The sequence below is a fragment of the Oryzias melastigma genome, linkage group LG20, assembly GCF_002922805.2.
Source record: "Oryzias melastigma strain HK-1 linkage group LG20, ASM292280v2, whole genome shotgun sequence".
Taxonomy (NCBI): Eukaryota; Metazoa; Chordata; class Actinopteri; order Beloniformes; family Adrianichthyidae; genus Oryzias; species Oryzias melastigma.
This window is the reverse complement of record NC_050531.1, coordinates 12,166,126-12,184,282: the sequence shown is the minus strand read 5'-3', so window position 1 is coordinate 12,184,282 and position 18,157 is coordinate 12,166,126. Positions and strand designations below refer to the sequence as shown.

The window sequence follows — 18,157 nt, the reverse complement described above, 5'->3', positions numbered from 1 at the left end:
AGTAGTAGTGTTGCTAGCTAATGGGGCCTGCTGTGATGCAGAGTTACCCCGGGCTCACCACTAGCGTTACAGCTCCGATGCGAGCGCTGCAGTCTTTACGTAACTTTAAAAGTGGAAATGTGGAAGAGGAAATCCCACGGCAGGCGTTTGCATCCTTTGTCCGCTGTAAGGTCTCTGCAGCGCTGCAAATCTGTTTCGTTTGGTTCAAATTTTCGCCGGACGACACAGCTGAACCGCAACAAAGAAAGGGGGGATTAGCATGAACGTATGTGAGTTTGGAGTTTTCTGAGGTCTGCAGCAGAGCCTGTGGCTGCAGCCAATCCGTAGCTAAAATGAGCCATCGGCTGTAGCTAGACCGTTCCCGCATCGCTCCTGAACTGTAACGCTAGCTGTGTAAGTCCAGGGTTAGAGGGGTCAACTTCTGATCAATAGATTACAGATTCAGTTTCCGCCTTGCATGGTCATGTTTTGAAGTGTCCTTGGGCAAGACACTGAATCCCACATTGCCACTGGTTGCTATAGGTTGGCACCAGTGTTAGGCGGTGGTGCCAACATCAGTGTGTGAATGTACGTATGTGAATGGGACTATGGCTGTAAAGAACTTTTGCACCTAAAGCAATTCAAAAAGCAACACAGAAAGCCATGGAGACACACCATCTACATACATATCTGCAGCGTGGAGATATTTAGAGTTTGATGTTAAATAAAATGACTGGGGAACAAAAAACAGGCCGCCGTCTTCAGCTTTGCAACAAGTCCAACATGAACACCATCTCCAGCTTTGCCATCCAGCTGTGATGCTGTGTAAAAGTGGGACAGCTGAGAAGAAAACACTGAGCCTTTTAACTGCTACCTCACTATAGAGAAGATTATAGAAGATTTTCACAGTGACATCACACAAAATGGGGACAGGGCCGTGAATGTGATATGTAACTTCCTGTTAGTTTAGATTAATTTAGACCGGGAAAACAAAGAACTGAATGCTGTTTAACACAATTATAAGTAAATAATAAAAGGTAACCATACCAATTTCAACAGAAAAATGCACAATATTTACTTTATGAATGTCCTGCTGAAGAATATTTTCATTTGCTCTCTTGGATTGTTCACATATGTAAATACAAATTTAAATATTCCTTCAAAATTGGATGTTCTATTTAAAAAAAATGACTTTTCATTTGAGCTATTTTGCTTGATGTTATTCGCATGTGTTTTAAATGTGATCGAGTACAAAAACTGATGGAAATTCATGTTTCCCACATGTAATAGGCGCAATGTGCAAGATGCACATTGTTACATGTTGGCCGCGCATGTTTTAACAGCTAAATTTAGTTATTGTAATAGGAGGTATTTGTTTATTTTTCAAGGTATTTTAGGGGTGATTGTAAAAATAGGAATGCTTCTAATACGATTTTTTTTGACTGTCACCATTTATTTTAATCCTTGTTTACCTTTATTATCCTGCAGGGATCAGACACCGTTATGAGCAACAGCAAAGGGGAGCTACGTCAGAAAATTGTGCAATACTTAACAGCTTTTTTTATTGTAAGATCCACTGAAATTGTCTTAATTTAGCTCCGTTTTTAGTGATTTTGTGAACACGTAAATGTAAGCAACTTTAACTGGGCAGAAAAGACCTTCTGCAGCTCTACATCTCATCCCTGTCGTGGAAAGCTAGCAGTAGTATAAATTAGAAGAAGAAAATCTTAATTGCCCTCATTAGCAAACAAGCAGCATTCAATTAAGTACCTGTAACCTACGGCTCATTTAATATTATCCATACGATTTTGGGGAAGAAGCTGTGGAGCATTCTGCAGGCAGGACTACTGACATTTGATCCAAGAGGGGAAAACTAATACAACCAGGTAAAATAAATATTATACAAATTTCTGTTACAATTAGAAAACCTTCACTGACAGGGATGAAAGGCTACCTTTCATTATTTGCGCAAAATTGCTTTAAACAACCTTCAGCTGTCGGCTTTGCCGTTCTAAACCAAACATAATATATTAGTGGAAGTCACACTGCACAATCACCATTTTAGGTGGCATCACGTGAAAAAGATCTATTGTTATAGAATTATTTTAATGTTATACAAGTATTGAAGTACTGATGTAATCTGTAAATGCTGTATTCAGTGTAAAGTATGAATTATACACTTAAATTCCTCTTCTCTGTTTTGTTTGTTTTGCTTTTCAGCAAAATTGAAATTTTTAATTTATGAAATGTCTTCTTTGGTAGAATACACGTATCAAACTGTGACCCAAGTATCGAGGTATGAATCAAAATGTGGGGAAATTGTGTCATTGCACCACTAGGCAGAACCAACCCAACTGGTTGTTCTGCGAGCTAGCTGTCAGACAATCCAAAACTTTGTGAACCTGACAAACTTATTTCCCATTTAATGATGAACCTAAAGCACGAGTGTTGAACAGGTCAGTCATAAAGCTATCCACAAATATATACATGTTTTACTTTGTAACATATTACAGCTCCAACCTGAAAGGCCAACCTTTACTCATTCTGAGATTATGTTTGATCTCGTCTGAGCTCATAATCCACTGGAATAAATCCACACAGAAAACACATTTAGCAGTTTCAGTCGCTTACAAGCTTGAAATTTTACTTTGTTTTATTTAGTTCTATATACCATAAGAGCAACTAAAAATGCCAATATTTATTTTGATTTATTTAGCGTTTAATGTGTTAATTCAATAACTAATCTCAAAGAGACCATATCAAAGAATGGTTTTAATATTTGCTATTCTCTAAGATCAATTAGACATGCTGCAATTCACTTTCCTCAGGATTTAATTCAAACCTTAATTTTTGGGTCACGGTTTTGCTTTGGTATGATGATTTGTGTTTTACAAAACAACAACAGACAAACAAAAAATTCAGAAAAATCCTATTTTAAAATGTGCCAATAATCAAGTTGAATGAAGAAAAAATGCTATTGGCTTACACTACGCATAGTGTATTATAAAAAAAATAAATAAAAAACAATAAATCCCCCTTGCAAGTTTTTTTACACTTTCACATAAACATACTGATGTGAACTTTTCAACTTTCACTTTCCCTACAATTTGGTGGACGGTATAACATACGGTTTGGTTTTAAACTAAGAATTGTGCCATCCCTAATAGACACACATGAACATAGCCATAAATTCAGGGATTTTATCATCCAAAAGCAAGCAAGAGTTCTGTTTTACAACTGTGAACTCAATGATGTATGTCAACATGAGTTGCTGTTAGAATAGTTTCAGTCTGCCAGACTCACACATGGTCAGCTCTTACAAATGTAAACAACAAACGTCACCAAGTGAGTCATCTATGCTGAGTACAGCTGAAAATAATGAGGTTACAATCCAAAACTCACTGTGATGCTCCCTTGACTATACACAAATATATATGAAAATGCATTTTATTAAATATGCAAAATTATTTAAAAATAATAAGAAACGAACTAGTCCGTTGGTTGACATTTGCATTTTCGAGCACAAAAACAAGCTTCCATTTTCCTCCATTGGGATTTCTGGCGTCTACAGAAAAACAGAGCCAGCCCAAAACAAAATACTGGAACAAATTACAGCCCGTATTTGCAGAAAATAGTTAATATATCGGCTGTCAGCAGTATAGAGCTACCGTCAACATGTGCGGAGCCTGACCTCGGCTTGGCCTTGGTAGGAGCTGGCGGAGGAGGACGCTTCCTAAGACAACGCTAACTAGCATCTAAGCTAAGTGCTAAGTCTCATCCGAAACATCGCTTGGAGCTCACCTTGATGCACGGCGACATTGCAGCCGTGTCCGTCGCAGTACACAAGGGGGTTTTCAGCCCAGCCTCGTTCGTCTGAGCATACGCAGCAACCTCCAATCATCTCCTTCATGTTACTCGTCGAGAGCTTGTCGTGCACCGTCAGACAACGCTCGCCTGCAACCATCTACGATGAAAACGGACATGCGGAGGGATACATAAAGCTAAACCAAAACCTTCGTCGAATACGTCCTTGGTTTCCGTGCAACGTCTCCTTAAGTCCCCCCCGGTCGAAATGTCATGTTTAATCGTATTCCCGTCTCTTTTCGACGGAGTATTTTCTTTCACCACAACATCGCCGTCACGGCGCGATGGAGAGAAGAGGGGGAACTTCGTTAGAGGACAGGAAGTGCGTAATGACGCAGGTTAGCGTGCACGTGCGCCGCGTCATCAGACAGGAAGTAGCAGACAAACTTGATTGGTCCTCAGTTATTAACGTAGTGTTTGAGATCCACATGGCTTTAAAGTTTGTAGTAGTTCAGTTTACAACCTTGTTTTACTGTATTCCATCTCGACTTTAAATTATATTACAAAACAAGTCAACATAAGGACAATATGAAGACGGCAAGAACGTTCAATCTTTTAAAGGAATTGCATAAAAAAGGCTTTTCATATATTATATGTTCAAAAAGAAAACGTCAACATCTGAAATGTAATGTTGCTTGTTGATGTGCAGGTTGCACATGTTGGTGTTTCATCTTTCCTATTCTATATAATTTTTAATAAAGTCTTTTTTTCAAGTTTGAAATGCCTGGTAATATGTAACTGTGTTTTACTAACCACTTTAAAACCACTCCCATTCACCCATCCACACACTGCTGTCGAACACCAGCCTATAACCACAAGTGTGAGGGTCGGTGTCTTTCCCAAACACTTTTCAACACTTGGACGGGAACCAAACCAGCAATTTTCCGACCAGAAATCATCCCCTCAACCTGTGCACCCCTGCCGCCCCGTAAAAAGTTACATTTTCATAAGTGCATGTTCAATAATTCTTTTACTACAAGAGACTAGCCATCCAGTTTAATAGTTTAAAGTAAAAAAAAAAGAATGAGACATTTAAGAATTAAAAAAAATACACAAGCCAGATCTATCTTAGCAACTAAGTGCGACCCAAAAACTTATGTTTGCTTGTGTTCTTACGTGTGTTTTGTATATTTTTGTTGAATCAGAAGCAGATTTTCTATTTGTTCTCTGTTTTCCTTTATTATTTTTTTTCTTTCTTTTGCTTTTATGGTCAAACTAAACGTGTTTTTGTATTTTTGAGCAAAACTGAGAGTGGAGCCCAGTTTTGTGCTTCTTACGCTTTCAGGGAGCTGAATTAGATGAACAACAAAACTATTTTATAAGTAATTGTTATTCCACCACACTGCCCTTCATTCAGATGTAAACTATAGTGCTCCAGAAAATCTGAAAAATTTCATGGAGCAAAATATTTTATTACTTAAGATTGGTATGTTCTACTTCTGGCGGTTTTACCAAGAAAGTAAATTAAAAGTGATACAGTGATGCATTAACATCCGAAAACAGTTTCATTGTTAGGGAAAGAGTTACTTTAAAACAAAAACATCAAGTAATCAATAGAAACGTACACAACACTTGTAATCTGATTATGTAGTTACACAGGACTACATTTTTATAAATCATTTCAAACTTCACATTAGAATTTATTTTATAAAAATAACTGAAGGGAAGTAAAGAATATTTAAAACATTTTCTGTTGTTATTTTTTGTTTCTGTTTTGTACTTAAAGAGATGCTTCAGTAAGTTTGTGGATTTTTGGCCTATTTCTTTCCTCTCAGAACCTAATTTGTCACGCCAGATGTTTTCTCTTTATGGAACTAGTTTTCTTCTAATAGTTCCATAGGAGTTTTCCTTCCTCTATGAGTACAATAGGATGCCACAGGGTAGTTTTCCATGTAATATGTTGATCACTTAAATACGCTTTTATTAGAAAACCGGTTAAGTTATCTAATTTAAACATTTGTTGCTAATTTGCTTTTTGGTGTAGCACATTTTTGCATAAAGCAAAATCACATTTATTCAATGTGTGTTTTTGCAATTGTTGTTCACTGATGCTGTTTGTTGTTAGTAAATGTATCAACCATTGCAAACCATTCATAAAAATATCAACGTATTATTTGCTCTTTGCCAAAATTATCCTAAATGCAACTTTTGCACATAATTTTATTATTTTAACAACTGAAGAACAATTTAATGTGTAATGCATGACTGTCTGTGTGTGTTCTTGCACATATTTTAAACTTTAAAACATATATTTTTTTAAAAATGCCAACATTTTTTTAATCAAATGTAGCCCGTGACACATCATAGAAATGCTTCTTCCAGAAGGAAGTTTTGATTTTCACAAGATATTTCTCCATTAAGACAACTTCGAAAAGGAACTTATCAAGCTGCATATCAGTGGACAGTCTTGTTTTGACAGCTCCCCATGCTGTTGCCAAGGATGCCCCAGAACACACACGCATGCACACACAAACAGCCACATGCTTTTCCAAAGCTCTCAGCTGCTGCTTGCATCACCGACTCTTGCGAGCGAGCTTCTGCTCTCGGTTTCCAGAGAAACGTAATGACTTGCCAATAATGCGCAAGAGCACACGAGCGTCCTCCATGTAATATGGTGAGCGAGAGGTCCCTGGGAGTGCCTACCCATTGTTTGCTTTAATTTCAAATTGCTCAAATGCTCCAGTCGACACTGGGCCCTGCACTAAAAGTGGGTGAGGGGATGAGGCAAAGGAAGAAAGTGAATTGTGTGTGGCAGGGTAAAACCTATTAGTGCAGAGGAGAACAAAGAGGAGGAAGGAGAGAGCAGTACTTGTCGAAGAGCCAACAAAGATACTGAAAACACTGAAAATGGCGAATAATTTTTATTAAGTCAAAGTCAGCATCAATCATGTCAAAATGCTCATAAGGCTGTTAGAGAAGCTTTCTGAGATGGAAAATCTCTTTGACTTATGCTTTACTCTTGTCAAGTCCAGACAGAACTACATATATATATATATAAAATCTGACAGAGATTTGAGGCACTCGCTCTTGATCTTAAGGTCATGACCTCAAAAAATCCATTAAAATTGCTTTGTTCAAACATTTATATACAATAGAAAGTCTCATCAAAATGTCAAACAAAGTACAATTTAAGACTTTTAGTCAAAAATTGAAGTCCACAAAGTAAATCACATGTTAGGTAATCAAAAAAATGTGACACACACTAAAACCTCCAACTCTGTGGTTAAAAAAGGACTGGCTTTTTGTTGAGTTATTTTAACACAAGAAAAATAACAACTCTGGGATTTATTATTTTTTTAAATAGAACACTATAATTTAAAAAATAGCTTTGCTTTTAAAATCTCAATAGTTGGGTTGAAAAATAATTTAAGTGTCCTGTGGGTGGAACTAGAAAGATGTTACATTTCTACATGTATTATGTTTTTTGCATACAAAAATGATCACAAATTAAAACAACAGTCAACAAATGTCCATTTAGCAATACTTACACATATAATATTTCTTGCGTAAAATTATGGTTTGTTCTGATTAACTTTTTATAACTTTAAAAAGAAAGAAATTAAAAGACTGAGTCAAAGAGTTGTTAAAAACATTCTAAAACCATCAGCTTTGCAACATTATGAGGAACAAATTGCAACATATTTGATTATTTATTGTTTATTGTTGCAATTTGCTTCACATTGAAATGGAGACTTTTTCCCTTTAGGTGTTTTGGATTCACAATACAACTGAAGTTAGGTTAATTTTCATTGAAACATGACTGTGTTTGTTCATTACGACTGAACATGCTGGGAAAGGCAAACAACAACCAAAATACCTTTCTCAAAATGGAAGATTCTGCATTGTTTTCACCTGGGACAAACATCAGGCAATTCTTGCTTATTGGATTTGCTAAAGTTTTTGGAATTTCTAAATAAAGAAAGAAACATATATATTTATCGTGCGCGCGTGTGTGTTGTGCGTGCAAGTAAAGCAAAGCAGAAACCACCGCAGTCTGTCAGGAATGTTTTCACAGATTGAGCTCGTAAGCCTCAACAAATGACCACTAATAGAACTTTTATTTTGAAACAATTGCGTTCTGAAACCGTTTTATTTTGGAAGATTAACGGGGAAGATATTAACATTTGCAAAGCCTCTGCACGCATCTCTGGATTCAACTTTGTGCGCTGCAGGAGTTTGAATATGGCTGGAAGTTATGGCTGTTTTTCAACTTTTGTGACCTCACATGCCTCATTAAATTTGACTAAGTCTGATATTAATTTAAGAAGTAATTATGGGCTGTAAAGCACTTTATAGATCTGGAAAGGGTTGGGATTTACCTATGTCATATGTTTTTTTAAAAGAAAGACATTTTGGGGGAAAAAATAAAGGACCTGCTCTCAATCAGAGCGGCTGGACTGCTGCTGAGTTAGAAAAAAAAAGAATAAAGTTGCGCACAACAAACAGTCATCATTTTCCTGATTACCGCTCATCCAGACCCCTTGGTGAGGACCTTAATCATGCTCTCTTCTCCAGAGCGCAGAGGCCGAGGAAAAAATACAAACACTCCCAACACGGTGGGGTGAAAGGTGAAGAGAGCCCTCCCCCACCACTGTCCGCACATACTTCAGGCTCAGATTGCATGTAAAACCGCATTCTCCCGTGGTAGTGGGGGGTGGAGAGGAATTCATTGTTTTGGCATGGGGCAGTGGGTTTGTGTCATAAAGAGCCCATGCGCCTACAAGTGCCTGCGCCTCCTTGACCAAGTGTCTCCATAAAACTCGACGCAGAACAAATGACTCGGAGCTGCAGGAGAAGCAGGCAGCAGCGCGTTTGGTCTGGTGGCTGTTTAAATGAACAAGGAGGCAGATCATTTAGTTTCTGCACCACGAGTCCTTGCGCGGGGCAATAAGGAAAGCTGCTAATTTAAAGTCAAATTCATAAAAACTAAAAAATAAAAAAGTGGTGCGTAAAATAATTTCTTCCAGCTTCTATAACAGAATCCTTGTGTTGTTTTTTTGCGCTTTTCATCAGAAATGTTCCCTTCCTTTTAGTAAAAAAAATATCAGGTTAATAAAAAATTTTAATAGAAATTATTCATAAAATTCATCCTTTTCATTTGAGCGTTTTTAGGCACCAGAAGTTGACCTCCACCCTTTAGTTCTGCAGCGTTGCTGTGCTCCTTCAGATGCATTCAGATCCAACTTCATCAATCTGGAGATCTATCCCCGGTCACACCAACCCTCTGCGGGCACTTGTGAGAAATCCACACCGCTCTTGACGTCTCTCAGTCGGCCACTCGCTCTCATTTCCTCCTTACCGGTCCAGGCCGGAATCCAGACGCAGGAGAGGCGGAGGAAGAGGGGGGTAAATGCCCCTGTGCCATTTGGTGGGCTCAACAGAAAATTCATTTGGAGACGCTGATTTTTATGTAAAACGTACACAATTAAAGTGTGTGTTGTGCTGTTTTTGTTGACACAAAGACTGGAACGCGCGCTGCGTGTTCTCCCTCTACAACTTCTGCTTCAAAGGAAATGTGTTTTCAAAATATTTATTTGCAACCACAGAACAATTAAGAGAGGATGGAACATCCAAACGCATGGAAACTAAAAATAAATAAATGACAGAATCAGAGGGAAAATCCAGGGAAATATGGGACATTGTGTGTAGAAAACAACAAATGCGGGTCACCCAGACAGCACAGACACGCGGCGGTCAGGAGTTGGGATGAATGGAACCTTTAGGGTCTGTTCCTTCGCGCTGCATCCGCAGAATGCGCACAGAGGCTCCGGGACATGCAGCTCTATCCCCCAGAGGGATCTGCTGCTACAAACCCCCCTCAACCACCTTCCTCCCCACGGCCACACACTCCAAACTCCTCTCTTTCTTTCTTTGATTCCGGCTGTCATATGGCGTCAGCACGTGAAAGCGGTTTCCCCCCGCCTCGCTCCACGTGCAGGTCCTACAGATGACGCATGTGCGCAGTTCGGAATGTGGGTTAAACGACTCCCGAGCTGGGATGCAGTGATCGGCCGGCCGGTTTCAGTCACACTTGCAAACAGTTGCAAGAAGGCGCACAGTTTGCACACAAACGGGTGGCGCGCTCTTGTTGTGACAGGCCCATACTTTCATGTTCCTGGTGCGTAAAAGCATCATTTTTGAGTCAAACAGGATGCTTTTATTTATCTATTTTAAAACTTTACATAAATATATTTGTATAATTTATTAAATCGTGTTGCATACTGATTTTGGCCGTTTTTTAACCGCCCTGTCTGATTTTGCTCCCGTGCGCACTTGCACGGGCGTGACGCTTATACCATGCACGGGCACGTGCATGGTATTGTGTTAACATCAAAGTTTGGTGCCTATAGTACTCAAAATGTGGGCGCATCTGTAAATAATCACAAGCTGGCTTGACGTGGAAGCGAGCATGCCCAGTCTTGAGTTTGACCTCAGCGCTGCCGATAAGGAACGGGCCAGGGGGGATTCTCGCGTTTAATATAGTAACAAAGACGGTAAGCAAAGGCGAGGAAGAGTAGAAGGAGATGTGACTCAGGGGAGAAACACAATAGAAAATCCGAGCAGAATAATGCGGCTTTAACAATTAATCCAAATATAAATAACCCGGAAAGCCCGGTGCATGCATGGGTGGGGGTTTCAGCTGCATCACCTCCACACACACGAGAAGCCTGCATGATGGATAAGGTGCTGCAACAGAGACCTCGTGTTCCTCTGGAACGTGCGTAAAAACACAGTGCGCATTTGTCCCTAAAAAGGAACTCAGAAAAATCAAATCTTGTGCAAGGTAAACAAAATACATTTTATTGTACTTTTCAGAAAACGCATGTAGTATGGCGAGTTATTTTGAAAAATAACAAATAAATGTGCTCACTTTAAAATACTATCAAACTGATCTTAAAAGGTGACCAAATCAGAAAGCGTGAATGGATGCGCAAATCTGACTTTTTACGCATCTGTCCTCCGCCTTCGCCGTTTATTTTAGCAGGTCCAGATAATTTGCAGCAATTTAACAACAGTTTTGCTGCCTCAGCATGACCCCTTAAATTCACACGAGCATTACAAAAGATAGATCGGGTTGTTATTTTTGCTCTGCGCGCACAAACACGCGCGCGTAAAAGTTTAACCGGGAAATAGCAGTTTTTGGCGTTAACAATGTCTTTTAAATGTACATTAAAATAAATATATACTATCTAACATACTAGCAGGGAAAAGCAGCTTGGATAAAGCAATACGCTTCAGGAAGTGCGCACAATCAAATATAGGAACCTTAAATATATTCTTGCTGCGCATTTTGGGGGAAAAAAAGACAGCAAGGGAAGTGCAAACACATTTTTATTGTTGTAGTTTAACACAATAATATTATTTTATTTGTGATTCTACAAAACTACCCCCCACCCCACCCCCATGAAACAACAGTGTTCCACCTTTTTACTCCAAATTGTAAAGTACTGTAATGGTGGGGTGTGAGGGGGTGGGATGGATTATCCATTTTTATTGCATCACCTGTCAGCGGCGTCCAATGGGCGTCGACTCCGCCAGCATTAATTGATGAAGGTGTCTCCTCACTGGCCCACCTCCCCTCCCTGGTCATTTCATTTGCAGCTCCGCCAGCAGCCAGGAAAGAAAGCAGCTGCATTTTAGCTTTCATTCTGCCTCTGATTCTGTATCTCTCCCAGTCTTTCTCCCTCCTCCTCCCCACCCTCTCCCTCCCTCTCTCCCTCCCTCTTCTTTGCTATTTTACCCCTTTGGCTGAAGCAGTGGTGTACACTTACCCCCTCGTCCTGCTGCCGAACAGAGAGAGGGGAGTGGAGCCGGTGGAGGCAGGTATAACGGCAGTCCCGTCGCATTCCTCCACCATGCAGGATCGGGGTGAGAGGCGAGGAGAGGATGCTGCCGGCTCATTATCAGACGGCTCCGTTTAGATTTGCATGCCAAAGTTTTTCATGACGCAGCAGCAGAGGGGTGGATGGATTAAAGGTATGAGCAGGATGCCTTGAGCTCAAGAGCCCCTGCCATTCACCGTTGCATCCTGATCTGAGAGGACATGGCTTCATAGATGCATACAACATGGGAGACTTGGAGTGTGGCTTTGAGGAAATGCAGGGAGTGAGATTGGGATACCTGCTCATCCAAGGGAAACAGATGTTTGCTTTGTCTCAGGTCTTCACCGACCTCCTGAAGAACATCCCTCGGACCACGGTGCACAAGCGCATGGACCACCTGAAGGTGAAAAAGCACCACTGCGACCTGGAGGAGCTGCGGAAGCTCAAAGCAATAAACTCCATTGCCTTCCATGCTGCCAAATGCACCCTCATATCGCGGGAGGATGTGGAGGCTCTGTATTTCTCCTGCAAGACGGAGCGGGTTCTGAAGTCTACCAAAAGAAAAGCTGCATGCCCCCCCGGGACCGAGGATGCGTCCACGGGGCTCATCCGTGCGGATACCGAACTGTGGAAGGAAAAAGTTTGGTTCAGTTTGCACGGAGTCCCGGAGACGATCACGCGTCACGGCAAACCCGGCCAGAGGAGAGAGCTGACTCCTTGCCTTAGCGACTCCAAACTACCTCAATTTTACCACAAAGCCCACGAGAAGGATTACCGTTCTGGACTGAAGTCAAATCACAAACACTTTAAAAACTACGAAACTGAGAAATTGACTGGAAGCCGCGTAAATCTGAGCCAAAAGCATGCGTTTTTCCGGAGCGCAGTGAGCCGGCAGCCGGTGGTGTTTCAGTCCGCCATGGCGCACTCCAGGCTCTACCGCTCTGCCGGCGACCTGCTCCACAAAAGGAGGAGGAGGCGTGAGGGGGGCGGCGGCAGGGACGGCGCAAGACACTCGTGGGGCAGGAGCAGACACTCGCAAGTTCCCTCCGTGCTGCTTTTCCAACCCAAATCCTCCGCAGCGTCCTTCAGCGCGTTTCACCTCAGCCCGGATTTCTACGTCGGCTCGCGGCCTCACCATCACCACCACCACCATCATCATCACCACCACCACCATCTCCAGTCGAGCTTTCCGGAGAGTTACAGCAGCGACTCCGAATCCAGCACCTACTCTGACCGGGTCTGCCCGGACTCGGATTTTGGCTCCGGTTTCTCCACAAGCAGCAACTCAGGGAGCTCAGAGGAAGAGGAGGAGGAAGATGACACGCCGTCGGAAAGTTCAGAGGTCAGCTCGGAGGACGACAGCTCCTCTCAGTCCGACTCCAGCTCGGTTTCGAGCCGCGTTTCCGTGCAGAGCATCCGCTTCAGGCGCGCTCGGGTGGGTTCTCTCGCCAAAAGTCAGAGTTCTGTCAAAGCACCTTTGGTCCTGCAGCCCACCTTTCACTACAACCAGCAGCAGCTGCTGCAGGAGGAGCAACAGTGCAAGACTCATGCTGATTCACAAACAAATACCCTAAAAAGCAGTGAAACCAGACCGGAAACGACACCCCTGCAGACCTGCACTGTTTTGGAGAGCTTTACCGAACCCACAAAGGAAAACCCAAGCGATCCTGCGGATGACCTGCTCCTGTTTTCAGCAGAACAGGAGCGGCGTAAGGCCTCCCACCCCTCCCGCAAAGCACCATGGTGCCTCTCGGGACTGAGCACCCAGTGCGACTCTAATAAACCCCAGAAATGTGTCGACAAAAAAGAGGTCAAATCCAGCTACCTGAAAGCACCATCTCCCAATAAAAAAATTAAGGTCGAGTCGGATGAAGCCCCCCACTTGGACAGTGGCAGGACAGCTGGGACACCCCCCTTCAACCTCTGCAATGTGAAAGTTAAAGTGGAGGAAAACTGTGACGAATATGAATACCAGAGCCAGAGCAAATGTAAAAGAGATAAGACAGAGGGGGGGACTGGTCAGAGTCCCGCCATCAAACAAGGGGACTTCTTCAAAAGCGGGATTAAAGTCACAGAGAAAAGCCCCGATGTGGCCCCCAGGTCCCCCTGCGGTCCTCAGGAATGCAGGAGTAAGCAGGATTCCCCGTGTCTCGAGGAGGGGGAGCCCAAGAACAAAAGCTGCCGGGCTCCGGTGCAGGGGAGCAAGAAGCTCAGGGGTTCAAGGACGCATTCAAAGCAGAACCCTCTTGGAGCCAGCAGGTCATCCTCCTCTTCCTCTTCTTCACCTCGTCCCGCGGGCTGTGACGAGGCGTCTGCGGAGGATTTACCGAGCAGACGCAAACGCAGCACTGTTGCGTCGCCCGCAAAAACCGCTTTCAGCCTGATGGCAAATTTCCCAACGCCTCCGTCGCTGGTTGTTGGCAGCGACGGGGATTTGTGTCCCGCTTACTCCCTGAACTCGCTGAGGGGCCCCGGGCCTCCCCCTCCGTCCCACCCCGTGTGGAGGTGGCGGCCAGGCGGCCAGGTTCTCCCTCCCCCACCGCACGCTCAGAGAACGAGGAAATACTGAAAGAAAAAGAAAGAAAGAAAGAAAGCCACCCGCGCGTTGCCTTTACACGGAAGTGAGCGCACAGTGCGCGCAAAAAATGCTGATTTTCCCATTTTCTCTACAAATGATTGAATGGATATACCCTCTGCTTTGTTTTTGGTGAGGAAAAGCCTCACAACCCTGCTTCTCAACGCCCAAGAAACTGCGAGGATTCAAAAATGTTATTTAAAAAGCAACCTCTCAATCTTTCAAGCAATATTTTTTATTTGAAGTTGTTTTTTTCTCAATTGATTTGTAATTTTTAAAAAAGCATTTTTTAAATCTACATTTTAATAGGCTGTTTGACTTAGAAAAACACAAATAAGCAAAAAAAAAAGTGGGAGAATCAGGGTTCCCAATTTGTGCCACGTGATAGCCTATATTTCTAATTGATTTTTTTCCTGTGATTATTTATATAGAATATTTTCATCAATTATTATTGTTTTTGTTGTTCTCTATGGTGCTCTGATTTTTCGTCTTTCAGCAAACATGTTTGGGCATAAAGACGCTGCTCCAGACGCAACAAAGGCCTTATGTATACAGACAATCAAAACGCAGGAACCCGCGCGCCCCTTCTGGATCCTCTAACCATGTTTTGTGCCATGGATGCGTTTGGAGCGCGTAAATGTTCGATTTCATTGCAGTATCTGACAGAACGACTATATGGCTCGAGGTGGGATGTGATTTGCTGCGAGTGAGGGGAGGGTGAGGGAGGGGGACCAAAACAGCACGCAAAAAAGAAAGTGCGTAAAGAAACACCTCGTATAACCACTTTGGGTTTTTACAAAAACAAAACCACAAAGCACAGGAGAAAAGCTCGCATGCATTGCACTTTGATACGGTTTTTGTTTCAGCTTTGATGGGCTTTTAATGTGAAATGTATTTCTGAGAAGAAGTGGAAGCTGTTAAATGTAGAAGCCAAACAGATGTCTTTGGATTGTTGTGTTACTTTTATTTTGAAATTCACCCATTTTTGAGCTGCTGACGCGTCTGTCTCTGCAGCATCCCACCACACAGTCAGGTTTTCCTGGAATGTTGCTATTTGTCCAACGCATCCTGAATGTAAAGCGGCCCCTGACCTGCTCCGTGTTGTCTTTATGTGCAGCTCCAGTGTACATACCTTTAAATGAAGGGGTCGGAGCTGCAACAACATGCAGGCATTTTCGGCGCCGACGTCATTGGCAGTGCAGGAGGCGCTCTGCTAATTGGCATGCTTTTCTGTCTGCCACAAAGAGAGGCCCCCAGCTTATGGTGAGCCAGATCACAACAAACTCAAAGCCCCTGAATGATGTCAGCCTCCTCACAAGCACAGAGAATTGTGGGATAGAAACAACAACAACAAAAAAAGAAAGAATTAAATGTTAAAAAAGTGCATTTTACTCTCTATTGTTCATGTGGTTGCAGCCCTAAATCACCGTGAGCCTTATTTTTGAGGCTGGAACTCAAACTTGAACTTTTCTCAGCCTCTTGTGGCACAAGCTCCTATACAAGCAGGGTAGCAGTAAAACGGAGGGGGTTGCACAGGGTGGAGACATGGGGGGGAGTTGCTGTGTTGCCAGAGCGAAGCTTTCAACCTTTAATCCGCATGTCAAAAGCAAAGGCAGCACTGCATATAGGGAAGAAGGGGGGGAACCCAGAGGCGGACGGGCTCCCTGATGCAGCAGCAGCCCCGTTCTCACCCCACAAAGCCCGGCCCAGGGGCAGAGAGGGCGGCACTGGTCTGCTGGGGAGGCCGTTCCATCCTTAAGACAAATAGTTCTCCGACAGCGACACTATCAATGCAAACAATCGCATGGTGCAGCAGCTATAAGAGGCTGCATGCTCCCCTCCACTCCCTCCTCATTAATTCCCCTTTTTAATTCTATAAATAATACTTGAGGTCAGGTTTTTGACATGAAGTCACTGGTTGTTTATATGAATATTTATTTTTGTGAATTTTACGGCGGTTTCTTTCTTGTATATTGATGTGTGTGGTGGACATTGGAGAACTGCACTCAAAAAAGGTGAAACTTGAAGGGTGGATTTTTGTTTTGAAGCACTTTCCCTCTCTTTTCTAATAATGGAACACTCATTAAACGGGACTAAGTGTAATCATCTTGTGTTGTTTCATGTGTTTGTGTACATTTTTGGGGGGGGGGATTATGATTAGAATTTTAATTTGTGTAAGATTAAACGGTGTTTTTGGTTTATTTGCTGGCGTGAGGGGCAAAAATTGAAGCAAATGAGGTGTTATGGGGCATTTTATAGCCTGATTGTATCATCAGCTGTTTGATATGAACTTAAAAAGCTTTTTCTGCAACTAAAACTCCATGCAAAGTGATTCAGTCGCAGGTAGCAGCGTCCTGATCGCCATAAACGCGCGATTCTTCAACGTTTATGACGATCAGAAAACATCTCCAAAATAACTTTTGACCAGATCTGCCCCTGCGCCCTCTCTTCCCATGTTTGGGACCAGATTAATGAGATTCAGAGTCACAGAAATCCAGGTCAAAGCCCCCCCTGCTATGATTGATAAGGGGAGCCACGGCTTGCAGCCATGCAGGGCTGACTGGCCCCGTGCAGGCCGCTGCAGCTGCGGGAGCCTCGAGGGGCCACACTGGGAGCCATTATGCCGGACTGTTGGCGTTTTAGGGTTAAATTCCTGCGCGGATTGGGAACCAACAGACTGTAACTTTTATAGAATATCAACAGAAGGAGTTTTTTTTTAATTAAGTAAACCAATTAAGGTGTAATACAAAATGAAAAAGTACGTCAGAAAGCTTCACCTGCACGTGCGTAAAGTTCGAGAATCAGGCAGGCTGTTAGAGTTTACCTTGGAGACACATGCGCTCTGAGGAGGTTTTCATGTTGACAATTATAATAGAAAAAAATAGAACACAATGAAAAAAACCCCACAAATATTCACATTTTTTTTTCTTTTTTCTTAACAAACAAACAAACAAAAAATTGTCTTTTTAAACACACACATTCTGTAGCTTGCAAGCTGCACAGCACGCTCCCTGCCCCCGTGACCTGCCGCGTGCACGGTGGGGTGGGGATGGGGGAGGGCTGCCGCTGACCCACTGAAAGAAGAACATTTGTCCTTAAGGGTCATGCTGAAAAAGTGGTCCCAAAAAACAGAAAAAAATAATTAAAAAAACTCACAGGAAAACAGTTTGGCTAAAAAGTTTTAATCAAAAATATAACTTTTATTATTATTGAAATTATTGGTTTAAATTCTGACATTGAAAAGAAAAGAAAACACAATGCCAAAATATTAGAGAAATATTTACTCCACTAGTAATTACACATCACATCACATTATTTAAATATATTTTAATTTTATTTTAGGATATTTCCTTTTATTATTTACTGTAACCTATTCCCTCTGTGGGAACTAAACCTAAATCTGCAATATTATTTTGGTCCTGACTTCTTAAACCAAAATATGAATGCGTCACTAGGATTAAGATTTTGGAATAAAACGGAGAACTTTTCCCTCTATGAAAATCTCGAAGATAAGCTGCTGCATAAAGGAGAACTACATTCTGAGTAAGTGCACAAATTGTTTAAATTTCAACAAAATGATGAAGTAATTCCTATTAAATGTATATTTTATATTTTCTAAGAACACACATGGAGTGCTTACACACTTGAGGAGAAATGCACGTTTTCCAGTGCGTAAATTTACGCACAGAATCTGAGTTTATACCGATCAAAACCAAACGTAGGATTTTAATTATTAGACTCCGGTAAATAAATAAATAAAATAACAGAGATGGGTTTAAACAAATACACTGTAAGTAGAACATGTGGATGTGTGTATATAGGTGGCATTCCCCTTTTAATTACCTTGGCGGCGACCAGCGCCAGAGAGGGGAAGAGCGGACAAAGCGCTGCATGCGCAAAGGGAGAGACGCTGCTT

General features: G+C 42.1%; 2 protein-coding genes across 5 annotated transcripts in view; one reads left to right on the top strand and one right to left on the bottom strand.

The window, feature by feature from the left end:
* Positions 1–4,194, bottom strand: part of mllt10 (MLLT10 histone lysine methyltransferase DOT1L cofactor) — a 39,532-nt gene extending 35,338 nt beyond the window's left edge. For 3 of the 4 annotated variants that reach the window (XM_024280006.2, XM_024280007.2, XM_024280008.2), the window contains exon 1: positions 3,781–4,194. In XM_024280006.2, coding sequence (XP_024135774.1) covers positions 3,781–3,943 — 163 coding nt within the window. In that variant the 5' untranslated portion in view covers positions 3,944–4,194. The remainder of the gene's footprint in view (positions 1–3,780) is intronic. The other variant, XM_024280009.2, reaches the window with a different exon arrangement.
* A 7,072-nt stretch (positions 4,195–11,266) lies between these two features.
* On the top strand, positions 11,267–16,352 carry skida1 (SKI/DACH domain containing 1). The gene has a single exon (XM_024280644.2). The coding sequence runs from the start codon at positions 11,911–11,913 to the stop codon at positions 14,233–14,235; it is 2,325 nt and encodes a 774-aa protein (XP_024136412.1). The 5' UTR covers positions 11,267–11,910; the 3' UTR covers positions 14,236–16,352.
* The last annotated feature ends 1,805 nt before the right edge of the window (positions 16,353–18,157 follow it).